General features: G+C 47.3%; 1 protein-coding gene across 2 annotated transcripts in view; it reads right to left on the bottom strand.

The window, feature by feature from the left end:
* HMCN2 (hemicentin 2) overlaps positions 1–27050 on the bottom strand; it is an 816728-nt gene that overhangs the window by 393341 nt on the left and 396337 nt on the right. For both annotated transcript variants that reach the window (XM_069237054.1, XM_069237056.1), the window contains exons 27-29: positions 25274–25404; positions 21145–21292; positions 18640–18766 (exon numbers count right to left, since the gene is read on the bottom strand). In XM_069237054.1, the coding sequence (XP_069093155.1) occupies positions 18640–18766; positions 21145–21292; positions 25274–25404 (406 nt within the window). The remainder of the gene's footprint in view (positions 1–18639; positions 18767–21144; positions 21293–25273; positions 25405–27050) is intronic.

The following is a 27050-nucleotide window of genomic DNA, read 5'->3' as shown; positions in this document are numbered from 1 at the left end:
ACAGCAATATCATCAAGATAAGCTGTGCTAAAGGACTCCAAGCCAGCAAGGACTTGATTCACCAACCTTTGGAAGGTGGCAGGGGCATTCTTTAAACCAAAGGGCATAACAGTAAACTGATAATGCCCATCAGGTGTGGAGAATGCTGTCTTTTCTTTTGCTCCAGGTGCCATTTTTATTTGCCAGTACCCTGCTGTCAAGTCAAAGGTACTTAGAAATTTGGCAGCACCTAACTTATCAATGAGCTCATCAGCTCTTGGAATTGGATGGGCATCTGTCTTGGTGACAGAGTTGAGCCCTCTGTAGTCCACGCAAAACCTCATCTCTTTCTTTCCATCTTTGGTGTGAGGTTTGGGGACTAAGACCACTGGGCTAGCCCAGGGGCTGTCAGAGCGCTCAATTACTCCCAATTCCAGCATCTTGTGAACTTCCATCTTGATGCTTTCCTTAACATGGTCAGACTGTCTAAAGATTTTGTTCTTGACAGGCATGCTGTCTCCTGTGTCCACATCATGGGTACACAGGTGTGTCTGACCAGGGGTTAAGGAGAAGAGTTCAGGAAACTGTTGTAGGACTCTCCTACAATCAGCTTGCTGTTGGCCAGAGAGGGTGTCTGAGTAGATCACTCCATCTACTGTACCATCTTTTGGGTCTGATGACAGAAGATCAGGGAGAGGTTCACTCTCTGCCTCCTGATCCTCATCTGTTACCATCAACAGATTGACATCAGCCCTGTCGTGGAAGAGCTTAAGGCGGTTTACATGGATCACCCTTTTGGGGCTCCTGCTTGTGCCCAGGTCCACCAAGTAGGTGACCTGACTCTTCCTCTCTAGTACTGGGTAAGGGCCACTCCATTTGTCCTGGAGTGCCCTGGGAGCCACAGGCTCCAGAACCCAGACCTTCTGCCCTGGTTGGAACTCAACCAGTGCAGCCTTTTGGTCATACCAAAACTTCTGGAGCTGTTGGCTGGCCTCAAGGTTTTTGGTTGCCTTTTCCATGTACTCTGCCATTCTAGAGCGAAGGCCAAGTACATAGTCCACTATGTCCTGTTTAGGCTCATGGAGAGGTCTCTCCCAGCCTTCTTTAACAAGGGCAAGTGGTCCCCTTACAGGATGACCAAACAGAAGTTCAAAGGGTGAGAACCCTACTCCCTTCTGTGGTACCTCCCTGTAAGCGAAAAGCAGACATGGCAGGAGGACATCCCATCTCCTTTTGAGTTTTTCTGGGAGCCCCATGATCATGCCCTTTAATGTCTTGTTGAATCTCTCAACTAAGCCATTAGTTTGTGGATGGTAAGGTGTAGTGAATTTATAAGTCACTCCACACTCATTCCACATGTGCTTTAGGTATGCTGACATGAAGTTGGTACCTCTGTCAGACACCACCTCCTTAGGGAAACCCACTCTGGTAAAGATACCAATGAGGGCCTTGGCTACTGCAGGGGCAGTAGTCGACCTAAGGGGAATAGCTTCAGGATACCTGGTAGCATGATCCACTACTACCAGGATATACATATTTCCTGAGGCTGTGGGAGGTTCCAGTGGACCAACTATGTCCACACCCACTCTTTCAAAGGGCACCCCCACCACTGGAAGTGGAATGAGGGGGGCCTTTGGATGCCCACCTGTCTTACCACTGGCTTGACAGGTGGGGCAGGAGAGGCAAAACTCCTTAACCATGTTGGACATATTGGGCCAGTAGAAGTGGTTGACTAACCTCTCCCACGTCTTGGTTTGTCCCAAATGTCCAGCAAGGGGAATGTCATGGGCCAATGTTAGGATGAACTCTCTGAACAGCTGAGGCACTACCACTCTCCTAGTGGCACCAGGTTTGGGGTCTCTGGCCTCAGTGTACAGGAGCCCATCTTCCCAATAGACCCTATGTGTTCCATTTTTCTTGCCTTTGGACTCTTCAGCAGCTTGCTGCCTAAGGCCTTCAAGAGAGGGACAGGTTTCTTGTCCCTTACACAGCTCTTCCCTTGAGGGTCCCCCTGGGCCTAAGAGCTCAACCTGATAAGGTTCAAGCTCCAAAGGCTCAGTTCCCTCAGAGGGCAGAACTTCTTCCTGAGAAGAGAGGTTCCCTTTCTTTTGCTGTGTTGCAGTTGGTTTCCCAACTGACTTTCCTGTTCTCTTGGTAGGCTGGGCCATTTTTCCAGACTCCAGCTCTACTTTTTCACCCTGTGCCTTGCACTGTGCTCTTGTTTTCACACACACCAGTTCAGGGATACCCAGCATTGCTGCATGGGTTTTTAGCTCTACCTCAGCCCATGCTGAGGACTCCAGGTCATTTCCAAGCAGACAGTCCACTGGGATATTTGAGGAGACCACCACCTGTTTCAGGCCATTGACCCCTCCCCATTCTAAAGTAACCATTGCCATGGGATGTACTTTTCTCTGATTGTCAGCGTTGGTGACTGTGTAAGTTTTTCCAGTCAGGTATTGGCCAGGGGAAACCAGTTTCTCTGTCACCATGGTGACACTGGCACCTGTATCCCTCAGGCCCTCTATTCTAGTCCCATTAATTAAGAGTTGCTGTCTGTATTTTTGCATGTTAGGCGGCCAGACAGCTAGTGTGGCTAAATCCACCCCACCCTCAGAAACTAGAGTAGCTTCAGTGTGGACCCTGATTTGCTCTGGGCACACTGTTGATCCCACTTGGAGACTAGCCATACCAGTGTTACCTGGATGGGAGTTTGGAGTGGAACCTTTCTTGGGACAGGCCTTGTCTCCAGTTTGGTGTCCATGCTGTTTACAGCTATGACACCAGGCCTTTTTGGGATCAAAGTTTTTACCCTTGTACCCATTGTTTTGTGAAGAGGCTCTGGGCCCACCCTCCTGTGCAGGTTTTTGGGGGCCTGTAGAAGACTCTTTACTATTTTTAGTTTTGGTTGTCTCATCACCCTTCTGCTGGGGAGTCTTTGTGACCCCTTTCTTTTGGTCACCCCCTGTTGAAGTCTTGGACACCCTTGTCTTGACCCAATGGTCCGCCTTCTTTCCCAATTCTTGGGGAGAAATTGGTCCTAGGTCTACCAGATGCTGATGCAGTTTATCATTGAAACAATTACTTAACAGGTGTTCTTTCACAAATAAATTGTACAGCCCATCATAATTACTTACACCACTGCCTTGAATCCAACCATCTAGTGTTTTCACTGAGTAGTCAACAAAGTCAACCCAGGTCTGGCTCGAGGATTTCTGAGCCCCCCTGAACCTAATCCTGTACTCCTCAGTGGAGAATCCAAAGCCCTCAATCAGGGTACCCTTCATGAGGTCATAAGATTCTGCATCTTGTCCAGAGAGTGTGAGGAGTCTATCCCTACACTTTCCTGTGAACATTTCCCAAAGGAGAGCACCCCAGTGAGATCTGTTCACTTTTCTGGTTACACAAGCCCTCTCAAAAGCTGTGAACCATTTGGTGATGTCATCACCATCTTCATATTTAGTTACAATCCCTTTGGGGATTTTCAACATGTCAGGAGAATCTCTGACCCTATTTATGTTGCTGCCACCATTGATGGGTCCTAGGCCCATCTCTTGTCTTTCCCTCTCTATGGCTAGGATCTGTCTTTCCAAAGCCAATCTTTTGGCCATCCTGGCTAACTGGATGTCCTCTTCACTGGAGTTATCCTCAGTGATTTCAGAGTTGTTGGTCCCTCCTGTGAGGGAACCAGCATCTCTGACTATTATTTGTGGAGTCAGGGCTTGAGAAGCCCTGCTCTCCCTAAGTAGGACTGGAGGGGGGGAATTTCCCTCCAAGTCACTATCTTCATCCTCTGAGTTGCCATCCTCAGAGGGGTTGGCCTTTTCAAACTCTGCCAAAAGCTCCTGGAGCTGTACTTTGGTAGGTTTGGGGCCCATTGCTATTTTCTTTAGTTTACAGAGTGACCTTAGCTCTCTCATCTGTAGATGGAGGTAAGGTGTGGTGTCGAGTTCCACCACATTCACATCTGTGCTAGACATTATGCTTCTAAAAGTTGGAATACTTTTTAAGAAACTAAAACTGGTTCTAGAATCTAATTCAAACTTTTACCAAACTTTTAAACTCTAAAAGAAATGCTAAACAGGATCTAACACAAGGCCCTAGCAGGTCTTTTAAGAATTTAGAAAACTTTTCAAATTGCAAAAATCAATTTCTAATGACAATTTTGGAATTTGTCGTGTGATCAGGTATTGGCTGAGTAGTCCAGCAAATGCAAAGTCTTGTACCCCACCGCTGATCCACCAATGTAGGAAGTTGGCTCTGTATGTGCTATTTCAAAGTAAGGAATAGCATGCACAGAGTCCAAGGGTTCCCCTTAAAGGTAAAATAGTGGTAAAAATAGATAATACTAATGCTCTATTTTGTGGTAGTGTGGTCGAGCAGTAGGCTTATCCAAGGAGTAGTGTTAAGCATTTGTTGTACATACACATAGACAATAAATGAGGTACACACACTCAGAGACAAATCCAGCCAATAGGTTTTTATATAGAAAAATATCTTTTCTTAGTTTATTTTAAGAACCACAGGTTCAAATTCTACATGTAATAGCTCATTCGAAAGGTATTGCAGGTAAGTACTTTAGGAACTTCAAATCATCAAAATTGCATGTATACTTTTCAAGTTATTCACAAATAGCTGTTTTAAAAGTGGACACTTAGTGCAATTTTCGCAGTTCCTAGGGGAGGTAAGTATTTGTTAGTTTTACCAGGTAAGTAAGACACTTACAGGGTTCAGTTCTTGGTCCAAGGTAGCCCACCGTTGGGGGTTCAGAGCAACCCCAAAGTCACCACACCAGCAGCTCAGGGCCGGTCAGGTGCAGAGTTCAAAGTGGTGCCCAAAACACATAGGCTAGAATGGAGAGAAGGGGGTGCCCCGGTTCCGGTCTGCTTGCAGGTAAGTACCCGCGTCTTCGGAGGGCAGACCAGGGGGGTTTTGTAGGGCACCGGGGGGGACACAAGTCCACACAGAAATTTCACCCTCAGCAGCGCGGGGGCGGCCGGGTGCAGTGTAGAAACAAGCGTCGGGTTTGTAATGGAAGTCAATGGGAGATCTAGGGATCTCTTCAGCGCTGCAGGCAGGCAAGGGGGGGGTTCCTCGGGGAAACCTCCACTTGGGCAAGGGAGAGGGACTCCTGGGGGTCACTCCTCCAGTGAAAGTCCGGTCCTTCAGGTCCTGGGGGCTGCGGGTGCAGGGTCTCTCCCAGGTGTCGGGACTTTGGTTTCAAAGAGTCGCGGTCAGGGGAAGCCTCGGGATTCCCTCTGCAGGCGGCGCTGTGGGGGCTCAGGGGGGACAGGTTTTTGTACTCACAGTCTTAGAGTAGTCCTGGGGTCCCTCCTGAGGTGTTGGATCGCCACCAACCGAGTCGGGGTCGCCGGGTGCAGTGTTGCAAGTCTCACGCCTTTTGCGGGGAGCTTGCAGGGTTCTTTAAAGCTGCTGGAAACAAAGTTGCAGCTTTTCTTTGGAGCAGGTCCGCTGTCCTCGGGAGTTTCTTGTCTTTTCGAAGCAGGGGCAGTCCTCAGAGGATGTCGAGGTCGCTGGTCCCTTTGGAAGGCGTCGCTGGAGCAGGATCTTTGGAAGGCAGGAGACAGGCCGGTGAGTTTCTGGAGCCAAGGCAGTTGTCGTCTTCTGGTCTTCCTCTGCAGGGGTTTTTCAGCTAGGCAGTCCTTCTTCTTGTAGTTGCAGGAATCTAATTTTCTAGGGTTCAGGGTAGCCCTTAAATACTAAATTTAAGGGCGTGTTTAGGTCTGGGGGGTTAGTAGCCAATGGCTACTAGCCCTGAGGGTGGGTACACCCTCTTTGTGCCCCCTCCCAAGGGGAGGGGGTCACAATCCTAACCCTATTGGGGGAATCCTCCATCTGCAAGATGGAGGATTTCTAAAAGTCAGAGTCACCTCAGCTCAGGACACCTTAGGGGCTGTCCTGACTGGCCAGTGACTCCTCCTTGTTGCTTTCTTTGTTCCCTCCAGCCTTGCCGCCAAAAGTGGGGGCCGTGGCCGGAGGGGGCGGGCAACTCCACTAAGCTGGAGTGCCCTGCTGGGCTGTGACAAAGGGGTGAGCCTTTGAGGCTCACCGCCAGGTGTTACAGCTCCTGCCTGGGGGAGGTGTTAGCATCTCCACCCAGTGCAGGCTTTGTTACTGGCCTCAGAGTGACAAAGGCACTCTCCCCATGGGGCCAGCAACATGTCTCTAGTGTGGCAGGCTGCTGGAACCAGTCAGCCTACACAGATAGTCGGATAGGTTTCAGGGGGCACCTCTAAGGTGCCCTCTGGGGTGTATTTTACAATAAAATGTACACTGGCATCAGTGTGCATTTATTGTGCTGAGAAGTTTGATACCAAACTTCCCAGTTTTCAGTGTAGCCATTATGGTGCTGTGGAGTTCGTGTTTGACAGACTCCCAGACCATATACTCTTATGGCTACCCTGCACTTACAATGTCTAAGGTTTTGTTTAGACACTGTAGGGGTACCATGCTCATGCACTGGTACCCTCACCTATGGTATAGTGCACCCTGCCTTAGGGCTGTAAGGCCTGCTAGAGGGGTGTCTTACCTATACTGCATAGGCAGTGAGAGGCTGGCATGGCACCCTGAGGGGAGTGCCATGTCGACTTACTCGTTTTGTCCTCACTAGCACACACAAGCTGGCAAGCAGTGTGTCTGTGCTGAGTGAGAGGTCTCCAGGGTGGCATAAGACATGCTGCAGCCCTTAGAGACCTTCCTTGGTATCAGGGCCCTTGGTACTAGAAGTACCAGTTACAAGGGACTTATCTGGATGCCAGGGTCTGCCAATTGTGGATACAAAAGTACAGGTTAGGGAAAGAACACTGGTGCTGGGGCCTGGTTAGCAGGCCTCAGCACACTTTCAATTGTAAACATAGCATCAGCAAAGGCAAAAAGTCAGGGGGCAACCATGCCAAGGAGGCATTTCCTTACAATGAGCATCTGTCTTGGTGACAGAATTGAGCCCTCTGTAATCCACACAAAACCTCATCTCTTTCTTTCCATCTTTGGTGTGAGGTTTGGGGACTAAGACCACTGGGCTAGCCCAGGGGCTGTCAGAGCGCTCAATTACTCCCAATTCTAGCATCTTGTGGACTTCCACCTTGATGCTTTCCTTAACATGGTCAGACTGTCTAAAGATTTTGTTTTTGACAGGCATGCTGTCTCCTGTGTCCACATCATGGGTACACAGGTGTGTCTGACCAGGGGTTAAGGAGAAGAGTTCAGGAAACTGTTGTAGGACTCTCCTACAATCAGCTTGCTGTTGGCCAGAGAGGGTGTCTGAGTAGATCACTCCATCTACTGAGCCATCTTTTGGGTCTGATGACAGAAGATCAGGGAGAGGTTCACTCTCTGCCTCCTGATCCTCATCTGTTACCATCAACAGATTCACATCAGCCCTGTCATGGAAGAGCTTAAGGCGATTCACATGGATCACCCTCTTGGGGCTCCTGCTTGTGCCCAGGTCCACCAGGTAGGTGACCTGACTCTTCCTTTCTAGCACTGGGTAAGGGCCACTCCATTTGTCCTGGAGTGCCCTGGGAGCCACAGGCTCCAGAACCCAGACTTTCTGTCCTGGTTGGAACTCAACCAGTGCAGCCTTTTGGTCATACCAAAACTTCTGGAGCTGTTGGCTGGCCTCAAGGTTTTTGGTTGCCTTTTCCATGTACTCTGCCATTCTAGAGCGAAGGCCAAGTACATAGTCCACTATGTCTTGTTTAGGCTCATGAAGAGGTCTCTCCCAGCCTTCTTTAACAAGAGCAAGTGGTCCCCTTACAGGGTGGCCAAACAGAAGTTCAAAGGGTGAGAATCCTACTCCCTTCTGTGGCACCTCTCTGTAAGCAAAAAGCAGACATGGCAAGAGGACATCCCATCTCCTTTTGAGTTTTTCTGGGAGCCCCATGATCATGCCTTTTAATGTCTTGTTGAATCTCTCAACTAAGCCATTAGTTTGTGGATGGTATGGTGTAGTGAATTTGTAAGTCACTCCACACTCATTCCACATGTGTTTTAGGTATGCTGACATGAAGTTGGTACCTCTGTCAGACACCACCTCCTTAGGGAAACCCACTCTGGTAAAGATACCAATGAGGGCCTTGGCTACTGCAGGGGCAGTAGTCGACCTAAGGGGAATAGCTTCAGGATACCTAGTAGCATGATCCACTACTACTAGGATGTACATATTTCCTGAGGCTGTGGGAGGTTCCAGTGGACCAACTATGTCCACACCCACTCTTTCAAAGGGGACCCCCACCACTGGAAGTGGAATGAGGGGGGCCTTTGGGTGCCCACCTGTCTTACCACTGGATTGACAGGTGGGGCAGGAGAGGCAAAACTCCTTAACCTTCTGGGACATATTGGGCCAGTAGAAGTGGTTGACTAACCTCTCCCACGTCTTGGTTTGTCCCAAATGCCCAGCAAGGGGAATATCATGGGCTAACGTCAGAATAAACTCTCTGAACGACTGAGGCACTACCACTCTCCTAGTGGCACCAGGTTTGGGGTCTCTGGCCTCAGTGTACAGGAGTCCATCTTCCCAATAGACCCTATGTGTTCCATTTTCTTGCCCTTGGACTCTTCAGCAGCTTGCTGCCTAAGGCCTTCAAGAGAGGGACAGGTTTCTTGTCCCTTACACAGCTCCTCCCTTGAGGGTCCCCCTGGGCCTAAGAGCTCAACCTGATAAGGTTCAAGCTCCAAAGGCTCAGTTCCCTCAGAGGGCAGAACTTCTTCCTGAGAAGAGAGGTTCTCTTTTTCTGACTGTGTTGCAGTTGGTTTCCCAACTGACCTTCCTTTTCTCTTGGTAGGCTGGGCCATTTTTCCAGACTCCAGCTCTACTTTTTCACCCTGTGCCTTGCATTGTGCTCTTGTTTTTACACACACCAGTTCAGGGATACCCAGCATGGCTGCATGGGTTTTTAGTTCTACCTCAGCCCATGCTGAGGACTCCAGGTCATTTCCAAGCAGACAGTCTACTGGGATGTTTGAGGAGACCACCACCTGTTTCAGGCCATTGACCCCTCCCCATTCTAAAGTTACCATTGCCATGGGATGTGCTTTAGTTTGATTGTCAGCATTGGTGACTGTATAAGTTTTTCCAGTCAGGTATTGGCCAGGGGAAACCAGTTTCTCTGTCACCATGGTGACACTGGCACCTGTATCCCTCAGGCCCTCTACACTTGTCCCATTAATAAAGAGCTGCTGCCTGTATTTTTGCATGTTAGGCGGCCAGGCAGCTAGTGTGGCTAAATCCACCCCACCCTCAGAGACTAGAGTAGCTTCAGTGTGGACCCTGATTTGCTCTGGGCACACTGTTGATCCCACTTGGAGACTAGCCATTCCAGTGTTACCTGGATTGGAGTTTGGAGTGGAACTTTTCTTGGGACAGGCCTTGTCTCCAGTTTGGTGTCCAGACTGACTACAGTTTCGACACCAGGCCTTTTTGGGATCAAAGTTTTTACCCTTGTACCCAGGATTGTTTTGTGAAGAGGCTCTGGGCCCACCCTCCTGTGCAGGTTTTTGGGGGCCTTTAGAAGACTCTTGACTATTTTTATTTTTGGCTGTCTCACCACCCTTCCCCTGGGGAGGTTTTGTGACCCCTTTCTTTTGGTCACCCCCTGTGGAAGTTTTGGACACCCTAGTCTTGACCCAATGGTCCGCCTTCTTTCCCAATTCTTGGGGAGAAATTGGTCCTAGGTCTACCAGATGCTGATGCAGTTTATCATTGAAACAATTACTTAACAGGTGTTCTTTCACAAATAAATTGTACAGCCCATCATAATTACTTACACCACTGCCTTGAATCCAACCATCTAGTGTTTTTACTGAGTAGTCTACAAAGTCAACCCAGGTCTGGCTCGAGGATTTTTGAGCCCCCCTGAATCTAATCCTATACTCCTCAGTGGAGAATCCAAAGCCCTCAATCAGGGTACCCTTCATGAGGTCATAAGATTCTGCATCTTTTCCAGAGAGTGTGAGGAGTCTATCCCTACACTTTCCTGTGAACATTTCCCAAAGGAGAGCACCCCAGTGAGATCTGTTCACTTTTCTGGTTACACAAGCCCTCTCAAAAGCTGTGAACCATTTGGTGATGTCATCACCATCTTCATATTTAGTTACAATCCCTTTAGGGATTTTCAACATGTCAGGAGAATCTCTGACCCTATTTATGTTGCTGCCACCATTGATGGGTCCTAGGCCCATCTCTTGTCTTTCCCTCTCTATGGCTAGGATCTGTCTTTCCAAAGCCAATCTTTTGGCCATCCTGGCTAACTGGATGTCCTCTTCACTGGAGTTATCCTCAGTGATTTCAGAGTTGTTGGTCCCTCCTGTGAGGGAACCAGCATCTCTGACTATTATTTGTGGAGTCAGGGCTTGAGTAGCCCTGCTCTCCCTAAGTAGGACTGGAGGGGGGGAATTTCCCTCCAAGTCACTATCTTCATCCTCTGAGTTGCCACCCTCAGAGGGGTTGGCCTTTTCAAACTCTGCCAAAAGCTCCTGGAGCTGTATTTTGGTAGGTTTGGGGCCTATTGTTATTTTCTTTAGTTTAGAGAGTGACCTTAGCTCTCTCATCTGTAGAAGGAGGTAAGGTGTGGTGTCGAGTTCCACCACAGTCACATCTGTGCTAGACATTTTGCTTCTAAAAGTTGGAATACTTTTTAAGAATCTACAACTAGTTCTAGGTTCTAATTCAAACTTTTACAAACTTTTAAACTCTAAAAGAAATGCTAAACAGGATCTAACACAAGGCCCTAGCAGGTCTTTTAAGAATTTAGAAAACTTTTCAAATTGCAAAAATCAATTTCTAATGACAATTTTGGAATTTGTCGTGTGATCAGGTATTGGCTGAGTAGTCCAGCAAATGCAAAGTCTTGTACCCCACCGCTGATCCACCAATGTAGGAAGTTGGCTCTGTATGTGCTATTTCAAAGTAAGGAATAGCATGCACAGAGTCCAAGGGTTCCCCTTAGAGGTAAAATAGTGGTAAAAATAGATAATACTAATGCTCTATTTTGTGGTAGTGTGGTCGAGCAGTAGGCTTATCCAAGGAGTAGTGTTAAGCATTTGTTGTACATACACATAGACAATAAATGAGGTACACACACTCAGAGACAAATCCAGCCAATAGGTTTTGTTATAGAAAAATATCTTTTCTTAGTTTATTTTAAGAACCACAGGTTCAAATTTAACATGTAATATCTTGTTTGAAAGGTATTGCAGGTAAGTACATTAGGAACTTTGAATCATTTCAATTGCATGTATACTTTTCAAGTTATTCACAAATAGCTACTTTAAAAGTGGACACAGTGCAATTTTCACAGTTCCTGGGGGGAGGTAAGTTTTTGTTAGTTTTACCAGGTAAGTAAGACACTTACAGGGTTCAGTTCTTGGTCCACAGTAGCCCACCGTTGGAGGTTCAGAGCAACCCCAAAGTCACCACACCAGCAGCTCAGGGCCGGTCAGGTGCAGAGTTCAAAGTGGTGCCCAAAACGCATAGGCTTCAATGGAGAGAAAGGGGTGCCCCGGTTCCGGTCTGCTTGCAGGTAAGTACCCGCGTCTTCGGAGGGCAGACCAGGGGGGTTTTGTAGGGCACCGGGGGGGACACAAGCCCACACAGAAATTTCACCCTCAGCGGCGCGGGGGCGGCCAGGTGCAGTGTTAGACAAAGCGTCGGGTTCGCAATGTAAGTCAATGAGAGATCAAGGGATCTCTTCAGCGCTGCAGGCAGGCAAGGGGGGGCTTCCTCGGGGAAACCTCCACTTGGGCAAGGGAGAGGGACTCCTGGGGGTCACTTCTGCAGTGAAAGTCCGGTCCTTCAGGTCCTGGGGGCTGCGGGTGCAGGGTCTTTTCCAGGCGTCGGGACTTAGGTTTCAGAGAGTCGCGGTCAGGGGAAGCCTCGGGATTCCCTCTGCAGGCGGCGCTGTGGGGGCTCAGGGGGGACAGGTTTTGGTACTCACAGTCGAAGAGTAGTCCGGGGGTCCTCCCTGAGGTGTTGGTTCTCCACCAGCCGAGTCGGGGTCGCCGGGTGCAGTGTTGCAAGTCTCACGCTTCTTGCGGGGAGTTGCAGGGTTCTTTAAAGCTGCTTCTTGAAACAAAGTTGCAGTCTTTTTGGAGCAGGTCCGCTGTCCTCGGGAGTTTCTTGTCGTCGTCGAAGCAGGGCAGTCCTCAGAGGATTCAGAGGTCGCTGGTCCCTTGGAAGGCGTCGCTGGAGCAGAGTTCTTTGGAAGGCAGGAGACAGGCCGGTGAGTTTCTGGAGCCAAGGCAGTTGTCGTCTTCTGGTCTTCCTCTGCAGGGGTTTTCAGCTAGGCAGTCCTTCTTCTTGTAGTTTGCAGGAATCTAATTTTCTAGGGTTCAGGGTAGCCCTTAAATACTAAATTTAAGGGCGTGTTTAGGTCTGGGGGGTTAGTAGCCAATGGCTACTAGCCCTGAGGGTGGGTACACCCTCTTTGTGCCTCCTCCCGAGGGGAGGGGGTCACAATCCTAACCCTATTGGGGGAATCCTCCATCTGCAAGATGGAGGATTTCTAAAAGTTAGAGTCACCTCAGCTCAGGACACCTTAGGGGCTGTCCTGACTGGCCAGTGACTCCTCCTTGTTGCTTTCTTTGTTCCCTCCAGCCTTGCTGCCAAAAGTGGGGGCCGTGGCCGGAGGGGGCGGGCAACTCCAGCAAGCTGGAGTGCCCTGCTGGGCTGTGACAAAGGGGTGAGCCTTTGAGGCTCACCGCCAGGTGTCACAGCTCCTGCCTGGGGGAGGTGTTAGCATCTCCACCCAGTGCAGGCTTTGTTACTGGCCTCAGAGTGACAAAGGCACTCTCCCCATGGGGCCAGCAACATGTCTCTAGTGTGGCAGGCTGCTGGAACTAGTCAGCCTACACAGACAGTCGGTTAAGTTTCAGGGGGCACCTCTAAGGTGCCCTCTGGGGTGTATTTTGCAATAAAATGTACACTGGCATCAGTGTGCATTTATTGTGCTGAGAAGTTTGATACCAAACTTCCCAGTTTTCAGTGTAGCCATTATGGTGCTGTGGAGTTCGTGTTTGACAAACTCCCAGACCATATACTCTTATGGCTACCCTGCACTTACAATGTCTAAGGTTTTGTTTAGACACTGTAGGGGTACCATGCTCATGCACTGGTACCCTCACCTATGGTATAGTGCACCCTGCCTTAGGGCTGTAAGGCCTGCTAGAGGGGTGACTGACCTATACTTGCATAGGCAGTGAGAGGCTGGCATGGCACCCTGAGGGGAGTGCCATGTCGACTTACTCGTTTTGTTCTCACTAGCACACACAAGCTGGCAAGCAGTGTGTCTGTGCTGAGTGAGAGGTCTCCAGGGTGGCATAAGACATGCTGCAGCCCTTAGAGACCTTCCTTGGCATCAGGGCCCTTGGTACTAGAAGTACCAGTTACAAGGGACTTATCTGGATGCCAGGGTCTGCCAATTGTGGATACAAAAGTACAGGTTAGGGAAAGAACACTGGTGCTGGGGCCTGGTTAGCAGGCCTCAGCACACTTTCAATTGTAAACATAGCATCAGCAAAGGCAAAAAGTCAGGGGGCAACCATGCCAAGGAGGCATTTCCTTACAATGTGTATAAATAAAACTACCCCAGAAAGGGTTGGGGGGGGGGGTTTACTGGTGATGAGCAAAGAAGTTTGAAGTAAGGGGTTGGGGAAGTTGTTTTTTTTTTTTTTTTTGGGGGGGGGGTCGTGGTTTTGTTCCTCCCATAACTGCACAATGTTCTTTCCTGGGGGTGCACAGCTGTCCCAGGTGTGCTCAAGTGCTCCACAAGGGCTCCTTTCACCAGAGTGCCTGAGACTGCTGTGGGGGGGGGGGGGGGGCGTAGACTGTGCTTTCATTGCAAGGACGCTGTCAAAATTCCTAGGGTGGGGGCCTCGAGTCTCCCACACTACAAAGTGAAAAGTGAACGGACTTGGCTGAGTGAGGGGTCCCGGGGTGGGGGCGCACCTCCCTCCCAGGTGTTATTGCTGCATTTTTGTCTCCAGAGTGAAGGGTGAGAGACCGCGGACAGGCTCCTTTAGACCGCGTCTCTGACACCTGGTTTGGGACATGTTTATAGGGTGAGCGCCTTGAGACCCTCACGGGTGAGTTGTGCGCTTTACAAATTCCTGATTGATTGGCACCAGGTTCACTCACCTGAGGCCTCCTCTGCCCGGACACGTTGTGCTGGGACAGATGGAGAACCACACCTTATTAACACAACTCTCAGATGTGTATAGCGCCTAGAGGTGCATCATCGACACATTGAGGCTTCCAGAGAGGCACCCTCGGGCTGTACAAAATGTTGGTGTTGGATGTCCGTGTGCCCATCGAGGTACCTGGGGCGGTGCCCGTCGCCAGGGGGGCCTCTGACAGGTATCCTTGTGTTTGTATTCGAGGTGCCCGTGCCAGGCGCCTCACTCCTGGGAACCCGCCCGAAGAGCTGAGAGGTGGGGAGTGGAACATGCCACACACAGCCGCTCCAGGCATGACCTGGCGCAGGCAGGCACTGCTAGCTGTTGCACTGGGCAATGCTTAATTTGCAACAAAAAAAAGACAAAAAAATAAATAAAAAATAACAGGAGACTAGGAACAAAGAGTCGTGGGGAGTCAGAAATTGCACCCAGATCAACGGTACAGCAAAGTGAGTGTTTGTAACACAAAGTTGTATTTCAAGAGATAAATATATAGTTCTCAGATACATAACATATCGATCGTATAGCGGCCGCCAAGCCGCATTGCATGAATCTATGTCATGGCTGCCAAGTTTCCCAGCTCCATGCGTGATGTGCTGCTACACTCCAGGTTTTTTCTTTGCATTCTGGGAGTTGTAGTCCTGTTTTATAATGCAAAGAACAAGACTACAAGTCCCAGAATTCAAAGGAAAAACCAGGAATGGAGTAGCACATCACGCATGGACCTGGAAAACGTGGCAGGGCTGTGGAAACAGTTGGACTTGGGTTTAGAGATGAATGTATGACCCTGCACGGATTAGGGCAGGGGCGTGGCTTGCTCAATAAGGCTGGTTTTGGGGAGGAGGGGGGTGATCTTCAGTTTTTCCGACAATATAGAGTTATAATACATTATACCACAAGCGGGGCGCATGAAAGGGGCATAAGGGGCAGTGAAAAGGGCGAGAAATGCAAACTGGTAGGAGAACTAAGAGAGAAATCACAATATTTTTTAAAATAACCAACATTTTTGAAGACTTTCAAAGCTGAGAGATGTTGAGAGAGTGCGTTTTTGTCTGTGAGTATGTAAAAAGCTTGTGAAATCCGACAGACACCCCACCAAACCCGACTGAAATCACCTATAACCAACTACTTACCATAAAATACATATATTGTGGGTGTAACACTCCAAACAATCTCCCCCCTGAAGCTACACCCCTGCTCGCATGGAGCTTGATCTGTGCTGTGACCACAGGTCTGAGGGATGTGGATTCTTAGTGACTGTGTGCATTTCCGATCGCTCTAGGATATGTTTTGATGAAGTTTGGAAGCAGAACTGATTAAGCCTGGGAGTCTGGAATTAAAATCTATGGTGAAGCTGCACTCAAGCAGAGAAAAGCCAAAGCAGGAGACCTTAGCTGTAGGCAGCGTGCACTACCACCGACTAACCACATGAGGGCACTGTCGCACTGTCCTTGATAAGCCAAGTATCTGGTCACCACACAGCGGACATCCATTTTCCACATGCTACCGCATAACTGCCTTTGTGCAGAGGCCCAGTGTGGTTTATATACTGTCCTACAAGTAATGGAGTCAGAATATTGACTAATGCAATAGTGTGAAGGGAGGTATAAGCAGATACTTTCTTAACCACATCACATGTAGTCTAGAATATATGCAAATGTGCAGTGTAATAAGCTATTTATTACTAAAGTCAAGAGTGTGGGCGGGGCCATGACTCGCAAGCAAAGCCTAGAGTGCGTCATGATGCCCCCTCCCCTCCCTCAACAAAGTGATAAATAGAATATTACACTCTGGGTATCTGCACAAATGGTTTATGCCAAGGCATTTATTTGTGCGTATTTGCTTTCAAAAAGGTATTTAACCAAAACCAGGATGCAGACAGTTAGTTTTATAAAGTAGGGTAAAATCACACTGGCGATGCCTTGTGTCTATTGACAAAGTTACATCCTATGGGAATCGTAATACCGCGGACGGGATATCCGTCACGTTTGTTACGCAGTAATCCGTCCGCCAAACTGTAAATCAGGCCCAAAGACTATTCAGATGCACCGCTTTGTGCCCTTCCCCTTAATTAAAGTTTTTGGACTGTTTTCCCATTAGCGCTCATTTTCTGTTGGGATTTATTAGTTTCTGATACACGTGGTTCTTGCCCTGTAACTGGAGCAACACCGCCACGAGGCGGGAGGACTGTCCTTAGCGGTAGAGTTAACTTTATAAATATATATGTATAAAAACACAGTGTTGGTCCCCAGAGCGTAGTTATGGTTCAGATGCACTTTCTATTGAAAAGGCATTTTTTATTTGCCTAAAACTTTTGACAGTGTGGACGGATTTGTGCAAAATTTGGCAAATTACTAACTTAGAGCCTGATTTAGATATTGCCGGACGAGTTACACGGTCACAACGGTAACGGACATCCCATCTGCCAAAATCTAAAACCCATTATATTCGCCAATATTTAAATCAGACCCTTAGTCTGTTATGCTTCAGTATGACAAATTTCACGTGGATCCGTTCAGAGAAAAAAGTTAAGAAGGGTTGAAAAAAAAAGTTATTTCCCTTTTAAACTCCCTTAGGATATTTTGCTTACGCCTATAGCCTGCCACGGCTGACTACATTTAAACCGAACTTTGCATGAGTGCAGAACTGAACTCAGAAAGCAGGCTGCTCTTAGTACTGAGTAAATCCATTCAGTAGTTTTTGAAATATTAATGTTTTAAAAGTTGTAGCGCAGGCTTTAAAGGTTTAACATTTTGTAATATCACTGCCATTTACGATTCTTGAATTATTCATGAGTCCAGGAATTTAAAAAAAGCGAGAGATCTTATTGGGCGAGGAGCCTTTTTTTCCATCATCCCTTTCGGAGCTGCAGCCTCAAATTTGGAACCAGGGTACCGACAGACCTACTTTGCTGCCGCAAAAGAATAATTTCCCTGGTGGCAGCCATTATAGGAAACAAAGGATACTGCAGTTTGTGATTCAATAGGTAAGAAGGGCACATGAAACATGGTAGGAGGAAGCAGAGGTACAAGCTTTATCCACAGCAGTGTGGGCACACATGGACGGTAACATCACCTAACATAGCTCAGTGGGGTAAGGCGTTTGCAGCAGAAACTTGGGGGAATGAGTAGGTCATATGCATGAATCCCCACATGACCCAAACCAGCATTTCATCCTTTGAAAATCAATCAAATATAAGTCAATAATTTAAGGTCTGTACATTTTTATATTGGGATGGAGATATGTGTGTGTGTGAGTGGTGCATGTGTGTGTGAGAGAGAGAGCATGCACATGTCGGTTGGGCACACACGACTGCCAAGGAACATACACCAAATGTTGGATGTCTATATGTCCTCTCTGAGATCGACACCTCATAGAGGACAGAGCCAGGAGGGAACACCTGGGTGACAGTGGGGTCATCCCTGGACAGTAGTAGCCCTGCTTGTTGGTAGGATAGGCAGGTCTGAAACTCTGCAGACATTTATGAGATTTTAAAGCTCCCTCTGGCATTCATGGGAAGGTAGTGTGCAGACCTAAGGTCAGAAACATGATCTCATTTTTAAGTCCACGCATTGATCAAGCAGCTGCGTTCTAAACACATTGCATAAGGTGTACCTTGGACTGGAGGAGACCTCTGTAAAGGACACATCAAGGCTGATGCACCTTCTTATGAGGCGTGGAGTGGAGGGGTTTCCACAGCTGAAGGAACCTAAACCAGCAATCTCTGGTCTGGTTTCAGTCTGCAGGGTTGGACTGAGGTCTGAATTTCAGACTAAGCCCAGATAATTCACTCTCTCCTCATATCTGGTGGCAACGCTTTGTATACATGGTGGTTATGGGCAGTGGGCCCGATTCATGAAGGTAAGCCTAGACTGAAGTCTAAGTTTAGACCTGAAGTGCAACTTTACCAGTAGTAAAGTTAGACTTTTGGTCTAAGTTAGACTTTTGGTCTAAACGTAGACCAAACGTCTAACTTTACTACTGATCAAGTTACACTTCAGGTCTAAACTTAGACTTCAGGTCTAAACTTAGAATTTTGTTCTAAGTTTAATGAGACCCAGTGTGTGGGAAACAGGAGTGGGCGTCAGTAGGACATCCTCCATTGTGTCCAAGTTTGGTTTCAGTTCACTACTCCTTAGCCAGTCCTCAATCTTTCTCATACTGGATGGAGCTAAACCTTTCTCATCTCATCAGCTATAGCATGGGCCTCATGAAAACAGTACGCAGGAGAGGACCAGTGCGGAACCCTAAGGTATCCCACATGTGATGGTTAGGGAGGCAGAAGTAAAGGAGACATATTTAATGTGCTGCAACCCCCCTAATAAAACTTAGGCAAAGCTTTTCAGTCATAATGCAACCCTTCGTTTACCAGCTGCAAAACTGTCAGGGAGAGCTGCACGTAAAGTTGTGTTGTTTCACTTAATATTCTAAATGTTGGCACAGCATGGTGCCTGAGGGGATGAGACTTACCTCCCATTCAGGGTCCACTCCACCTGAGGCGTGGGGACCCCTGTGCTCCGGCACCGCAGCTTCACTTCAGAGCCCACCAAGGCGGACACATCCTGCGAGGAACCCGTCCCAGAGACCACCGGTGGCACTGTGGAGAAACATGCAGAAAGATGTGTAAAGAGTCCTCCAAGAGCAGCAAAGGAGTACAGAGCAGCCTTCAAAAGCCAGAGGAGGATGGGAGAAACAGGAAATCATCATCAAAGTGAGTTTCAGCATAAAAATCAGGATCCAAAACCCAGCCATGGTCACAGAAGGTTCTACAGAGTGTGGGTCCCCCAAACCTAGCCGTTTCATGGGTCAGAGAAGGTCCTACAAACACAGCGGGGCCCAATACCCAGCCATGGTCAGGTGATGGCCTCCAATCAAAGAAGGTCCTAAAAACACAGTGGGGTCCAATACCCAACCATGGTCAGGTGATGGACTCCAATCAACCAAGGTCCTACAAACACAGTGGGGTCCAATACCCAGCCATGGTCGGGTGATGGCCTCCAATCAAAGAAGGTCCTACAAACACAGCAGGCCCAATACCCAGCCATGGTCAGGTGATGGCCTCCATTCAAACAAGGTCCGACAAAGAGGATGGAGCCCAGTCCCCAGCCATTGTCACAAGAGGGTCTCCAAACAGAGTCAGAGAAGGTCCTACAGACGCAGCAGCCACATAACCCAAACACCCATATTTTGGACTTGTCTTGATGTAGCGTTAGATCATCCTCACGATATTTATTGTTTATGGGGATATTTTGAGATGTTTGTCTAAAAGCTGAACCACACTGGGCGCAGCTCAGAAGGAGTGAAATCCAGACCTGAAAAGGACTGGTGCAAGGGTTGTTAATTTGTGAATGAAACCCCAGATGTGGTCTGCCGGTTAAGTTATTACCTGAACCCAGAGGCCTGGTTTCTAATCCCAGCTCAAGCACTGATCAAAACATACATATGATGTGTAAAAACTAAGGGCCTGGTTTAGATATTGGTGGACAGGTTGATCCGTCAAAACAGTGACGGATATCCCGTACGCTGAAATCTATATCCCATTGTGTCTATGGGATTTAAATTTCGGCCGACAGGTTATCCATTACTGTTGTAACGGAGTAACCCAACTCCCAAAATCAGGCCCAAACCGAACTGAGAATTTAACCGCTTGCATGCTCCCACTGCCTTGCATGCTGGCTCCTCAAGCAAACCTTACTTGTCTACATACCTAGAACCAACAGAATGTACAGCCTTCAAACCTTCCTGAGCGCACACCTAGAACCAGCAGAATGTACAGCTGCTGCACCTTCCTGAGGGCATACCTAGAACCAGCAGAATATACAGCTGCTGCACCTTCCTGAGCGCATACCTAGAACCAACAGAATGTACAGCTGCTGCACCTTCCTGAGCGCATACCTAGAACTAGCAGAATGTACAGCCTTCAAACCTTCATGAAGGCATACCTAGAACCAGCAGAATGTACAGCCTTCAAACCTTCATGAGGGCATACCTAGAACCAGCAGAATGTACAGCCTTCAAACCTTCATGAGGGCATACCTAGAACCAGCAGAAGGTACAGCCATCAAACCTTCCTGAGCACATACCTAGAACCAGCAGAATGTACAGCCTATGCACCTTCCTGAGGGCATACCTAGAACCAGCAGAATGTACAGCCTTCAAACCTTCATGAAGGCATACCTAGAACCAGCAGAATGTAAAGCCATCAAACCTTCCTGAGTGTATACCTAGAACCAGCAGAATGTACAGCCGCTGCACCTTCTTGAGGGCATACCGACAACCAGCAGAATGTACAGCCTATGCACCTTCCTGAGGGCATACCTAGAACCAGCAGAATGTACAGCCTCTGCACCTCCCTGAGGTCATACCTAGAACCAGCAGAATGTACTGCTTCTGCACCTTCCTGAGGTCATACCTAGAACCAGCAGAATGTACTGCTTTTGCACCTTCCTGAGGTCATACTTAGTACCTGCAGAATGTACTGCTTCTGCACCTTCCTGAGGTCATACCTAGAACCAGCAGAATGTACAGCCTCTGCACCTCCCTGAGTGCATACCTAGAACCAGCAGAATGTACAGCCTTCAAACCTTCCTGAGTGCATAACTAGAACCAGCAGAATGTACTGCCTCTGCACCTTCCTGAGGTCATACCTAGAACCAGCCAAATGTACTGTCTCTGAACCTTACTGCATGCATACCTAGAACCAGCAGAATGTAATGTGCTTTTTTTTCCCAGATACTTACCTAGAACTATCAGAATGTACTGTCTGCACGCTTTCCCAATAACTTACGTAGAACCAGCAGAAGGTACTATCTCTGCATCATCCCAAGGACTTACCCAGAACCAGCAGAAGGTACTATCTCTGCGTCATCCCAAGAACTTACCCAGAACCAGCAGAAGGTACTATCTCTGCGTCATCCCAAGAACGTACCTAGAACCAGCAGAAGGTACTATCTGTGCGTAATCCCAGGAACATACCTAGAACCAGCAGAAGGTAGTGCCTCTGCGCCTCCCCGGCCTTGTTGGTGGCCCGGCAGCTGTAGGAGCCCGAATCTTCCTTCCGTGCTCGGTGGAACACCAGTGGGTGGCTTCCATCGAGAGAAGGGCTCAGGCCAGAATCTCCAACCTGGAGGGACGACAAGAGGTTAGTATTATCAACCTTAACTACCCATACAGTCTCCCCCCCATCACCATTCAAACTCGCCTCCCTCCTCACACCCATTTTATAATATATCACCCTATTGCCCTCTCCCCCTCCATGTTCTGCTTCCTCTCCCCAATCTCTCTTCCCCTTTATTTCTCTTCCTCTGTATCTCTCTCTCTTTTGCTTTCACCCTCCCTCCCTCTCTCTCTTTCTCTTTGTCTCCCTCTTTGTCTCTCTCTCAACAAAACCTGCATTGATCATACGAACAGAAGAGTGTGTTAAAAAGTAAGAGAACAACACATGGTGTGGTGAGGGTGACTGACAGAGGCTCGTCCCTCAGATGGGACCCCATGGCCACTGACCACTCAGGTACTCAGTCAGTTATTACTGACTATCCACAATCGCACAGCACAAACTGAATGTTCACTTCGTGCTCACATATCAGTCTATTTTAGCCGCCTACTGAACCCTGCTCAATGTACCACCCAACCAGGATTAAAGGCTGAGCCAGCCCTGCCAGGGTTTGAATCTGTGGCCTGCAGCTACTCCAAGGGGGCAGAGGGCATTAGTGACACCGGACGCATGCCCGGTACAAGCAAGTCTCCGTCCCGAGTGCAGACCTAAAGATACTACTCGTAAATGCCTTTTGTGAATTCCCAAAGTGGTAAACTTGGATGTTTGGTCTAAGTTCAGACCTAGGGCCATATTTATACTTTTTGACGCAGAACTGCGCCAACGCAGTTGTGCGTCAAAAATTTTAACGCCGGCTAACGCCATTCCAAAGCGCCATGCGGGCGCCTTATTTATTGAATGACGTTAGCCGGCGGAGCTGACTGGTGTGCGTCAAAAAAAATGACTCACACCAGGCAGCGCCGGCGTAGGGGAAAATGGAGCTTGGGCGTCAAAAAATGGGGCAAGTCAGGTCTGAGGCAAAATTTTCGCCTCAACCCGATTTGCGCCATTTTTTTCGATGCCCAACCCCCATTGAAATGACTCCTGTCTTAGCACAGACAGGAGTCATGCCCCCTTGCCCAATGGCCATGCCCAGGAGACTTATGTCCCCTGGGCATGGTCATTGGGCATAGTGGCATGTAGGGGGGCACAAATCAGGCCCCCCTATGCCACAAAAAAAAAAAAAAAAAAAACTACTTACCTAAACTTACCTTAAGTTCCCTGGGATGGGTCCCTCCATCCTTGGGCGTCCTCCTGGGGTGGGCAAGGGTGGCAGGGGGTGTCCTTGGGGGCATGGGAGGGCACCTCTGGGCTCCTTCCGAGCCCACAGGTCCCTTAACGCCTGCCCTGACCAGGCATTAAAAAATGACGCAAAAGCGGCTGGATGTCATTTTTTATGGCCCGCCCACTCCCGTGCATCATTTTTGCACGGGAGTTTAAATAAGGCGCCCATGCCTTAGAGTCATTTTTTAGAAGGGAACGCCTACCTTGCATATCATTAACGCAAGGTAGGTGTCCACGCTAAAAAATGACGCAAACTCCAAGATCTTTGGCGCTAGACGGGTCTAACGCCAAAGTATAAATATGGAGTTAGCTTTGCGTCGGATTTGAGTAAAAAAAATCGACGCAAATCCGGCGCAAACAGAGTATAAATATGCCCCCAAATGTCTACGTTTACCTTTGTGAATCAGGCTCTGAGTGTTTCTAGGGTGGGTCCAGGGGAGCAGAGGGCATTAGCGTGACCAGACATATGCCCGGTAAAAGCTGAGCGCTAAAGCGTCACAGGAGACATGCCTGGTAGAGGCTGAGTGTTTCCAGGGTGGTTCCAAGGGAGCAGAGGGCATTAACGGCACCGGGCACATGCCCGATAGAAGCTGAGGGCATTAGCAACACCGGGCACATGTCTGGTTAGACGTCAAGTGTTTCCGGGATGGTCCCTTTCAGGTGCAGAGCTTCAGCACAGGATCCAATGACAGTCCTTCAGGTGTAAGATCTAACCCTGAGCCACAACTGTGGGTCAATATCAATGATTAATAATTATGAATTGTGTATTAATTAATGTTTTAATTAAAAATGTAGCTTTTCTATGTTGTTCTACTTCTAAAATAAATATATAAAATACATTTACATTATTATTTAACATAACAATATTTGTAATATTTATTTTTTAGTTAAATGCATTTTTTAAAAAATGTCTCTATACTTTACCATAGAGAGACTCCACAGTTGAGGTGGAGATCTCCACGTGGTAAAGTATAGGGAAAAATAAAAAAAGTTTACCTAACACTAAAATAAATATTAAAAATATATTTTGTTAATTAATGCAAAATAATCTTATTTATTTTATTCAAATGTAGAACAAAAATTTAAAAAGTACAGCACTACTAAATACATTTTGAATCAAAACTTTAATTCATCGAAATGTATTAAATTAGATTATAATTATTTTTCTGAAGTTTAAATTAAAAAATAAATTCCCATCCAAAGAGAAAAATATTTTTCTAATGTGCATTAATAATTATTAAAAGAGATGCACAGAACTGGTTAAAATTAATGTAATCAATTTAATTCAATATATTGTTACATTACTCAAATTCAAAATGTTGATTACATATTGTATAGTTAAATAATAAATAACTACTGCTGTTGTATATAGTTCTTAACATTAATTTATATTTTAACTATTTTAAATAGTGTATTTTAATTTAACATTATTTCCTATGGGGTTTTATCGTAAGTCCCTTTTTCTAGTATTTTCAACGGGTGGCTGATGCAGGACCAGTGGCTAGCAGTGCGTACTGCTGGACTTATTATTTTTATTTTGGAGTAACTTACACTTGGAATTTGTGAATGCAGAAAAGTAGCTGACTTACTCAAAAGTTAAGTAACCTTCCTGAATCAGGCCCTTTGCATCCAGAATAGCACATCACCTGTTACCAGAGCCTTAGGGGCTCTGTCTGTGCAATGTAATTGTGCATACAAAATGTCCACAAATGACCTGCACTCCTACTGTTATTTGTGACTAGGGTTGGATCTGTTAGAGCAAAGGCTTTCTAGTTGTGCGTAGAAAAAAACTTTGCGCAAGTAAAAACGAAATAAAATCCGTAAACTTGTCAAACTACTCAATGGACTAAAAAAATTAAATGCCCAAAACTTTACATGTGGAAACAAACATCACCTGCCCGCCCTTCGTTATGAATTGAAAGCCTCCCTAGTAACGTGAATCCCTCTGTATTTTCTAGAGATGATTGCTTAATTTTTCCAGCTTTCATTTTTTTGTTTTCTAATGTCTCCCTCTTTTTTTATAGTTTTCATTTCCTGGCTCAGAGGTTCTCAGATTTCCAACCAAAAAGAAATGATTATGGTTGACTTCTGATTCTGATTTCTTCTCCAATTGTTCTTTTCCCCTCTTTTCTTTCAACTTTTTTTAACATCCAGATTAATGACAGGTTTTCAGGTGATTTGTGTCCCCAATGCGCCATTCTCCTTCTTGCTTACTGATCACATCTGTATTAATGACATTTCTTTTTGTTAAAGGAAATCTGTTTATTTATGTTTGTATGCAAAGGCCATCCACTGGCCACGTGTGGCTAAAAATGACACAACTAATCACAGCCTGCCCAATGTCCCCTCGTCGTGCCAGGGACTTCCTCAGCACAGACCACACCAAACACAGTTTTATTCAAATAGCTGAAAACAGATGTGGTGCTAAAAAAAAAAAAAACAGAAAGAAAGGACTATTACTATAGAAGAGCAATTCTGGACCCAACCACTAGATGGCAGAATAATGCACAGCATGTGAATACAGAAAAGATTCATGCTGCAAAACATGTTTACCTGTCAATAATCCATGTGAGCCTTTAGAGCATAAGACTACTTGGCAATCACAATTTTGCAAGTGGAGGTAAACTTGGCATGTGTTTAAAAAGAGGCTTCAGCCTCATGCTGGTCCGGATCTTGATCGTATCCCAGACCACCGCTGAGGAGGTTGGTATGTCGTCCTACACTTACCAGCTGCCCGTTTTTGTACCAAGAAACCGACGGGGTGGGTATGCCTGTGACTTCACAACCCAGGGTCAACGGCTGGTTGGCCATCACTGAGATGTTCACCGCCTGGCCATCTTGTCGTATCTCTGGTGGAGCTAGGAGGAAACACAAACATGTGAAGTAAGTACGTTCAATATCGTTGGCACCAGCTGCTGCACACCACACACAAGTTATATAATTTTATTTTGTAGTTTCATGTTTTCAGATACAGGCGTCAGGACCTCTATTCAAAGCGGTGTCAGAAAAGTTCCTAAAATAACTCCTACAGGCATAGTCGAAGACAGAGTGTGGGCACACTTGCACTAGGTTGCTGGCTACCTGTTGACTCACCAGTGCTTAATTTGTGAAAAAAACATAAGTGCCAGGGCCCTCGTCCGCAGTGCTAACACAACAACTAACCATCACACTGCTGCAAGTGTGACAATTCATACTGTTTTAGGCCCCCAAAGCTATAAGGATGGCTTGGGAGGCAGGTATACATCAATGTAAATGTATATTGGATTAATAAACAGCTGTTGTGCTTATACCTAAATTAGACAGACAGTGCCACCATGTGGCAGAGTATTACAAGCACCAGTGCTGACAATTGAGGGCCTGATTTAGATCTTGATGGTCTTACCATGGCGACAGTCTCCCGCCCGCAGTATTTAGATGTAGTGCGATTGAGCCGCACACCGCCACAACGGAGTGCTCTTCCCAGCTGTCCGGCTGGCAGGTTCCCGCCACCCATATTTAGATGTAACAGTCCTCCTGTCGTATTGGCAGCAGTTTGCTGATGGAGGAAGGACGTCGCTGGACCCAATCCTCCAAGCCAGAAGTGGAGGTCGGACTGCCACTTTTGGCTTAGCGGTAAGGCACATCCAAATCTGCGCAGCAGGAAGTGTGGCTGGAGTCCTGCTGACGCCACTCTTTCCTATGGCGCTGTGGCAGTGCATAGGAATCCCTGGCAGAGTAGGTGGGATGCGGGTGGGTTAAAGTCAAAGGGACCGCCAATATCTAAATTGGGCAGTCGGACCGCCAAGGAGGCGGGCTGGTTTTCCGTCAGAAGAGCAATGGCGGAACCGTTACCACCAAGATATAAATCAGGCCTTAAGTGTCAGTGCCGAGCACTGGAAACCACCAGCTCAAATTAAGCACTGCATCTCACCCATCAACAAACCCTCAAAAGTGGAGATTCAGGTTCAAGAACGCTCCATGCTGATTTTAAGCAAACCTAAACCCCAAATTTGAGTCTGATGCTAAATAAGAAGGCTTCAAAGTCGAAGACAAGAGGCCACAAAATGCCAATTGGGCAGCATCAATAAACAGGCTCAAATAATAGAGCAACTGTGAATCCCTGTGGTTCTTGGGACTGGTATAACAACACCAACTTAATGATGGCACAGCTAATGCCGGATAGACAGATACCTTAAGAACATCATCGTTGAGCAGACCAAGAGCAGTCAATGAAACTGAAAGAGAACTATAACTCATGGCGGCGGCCATCTTTAAATGGAACTCTTGTCCATAGTGAGCCCCAAAGCCATATTGTTGTAGACCTACACCAGTTCTGCCTAGAAGGAAGTCTGTGAAGTATGATAGGCCTTGCTATTGAGGTGTAGCCAGGTCTGTAGATCATGTGGATGCGGTCCCATGTTGTGAGAATAAAATGATATATAAAGTTAAATGACAAAGTAACATGATTTGGAGCCTGAGTTTGGCACATATGAGGCTTTTCACATCTGGGATGTAAGCCGAAGGG

The sequence above is a fragment of the Pleurodeles waltl genome, chromosome 6, assembly GCF_031143425.1.
Source record: "Pleurodeles waltl isolate 20211129_DDA chromosome 6, aPleWal1.hap1.20221129, whole genome shotgun sequence".
NCBI lineage: Eukaryota > Metazoa > Chordata > Amphibia > Caudata > Salamandridae > Pleurodeles > Pleurodeles waltl.
Note: the sequence above shows the minus strand (reverse complement) of the source record. Positions and strands in the feature narration are given on the sequence as shown.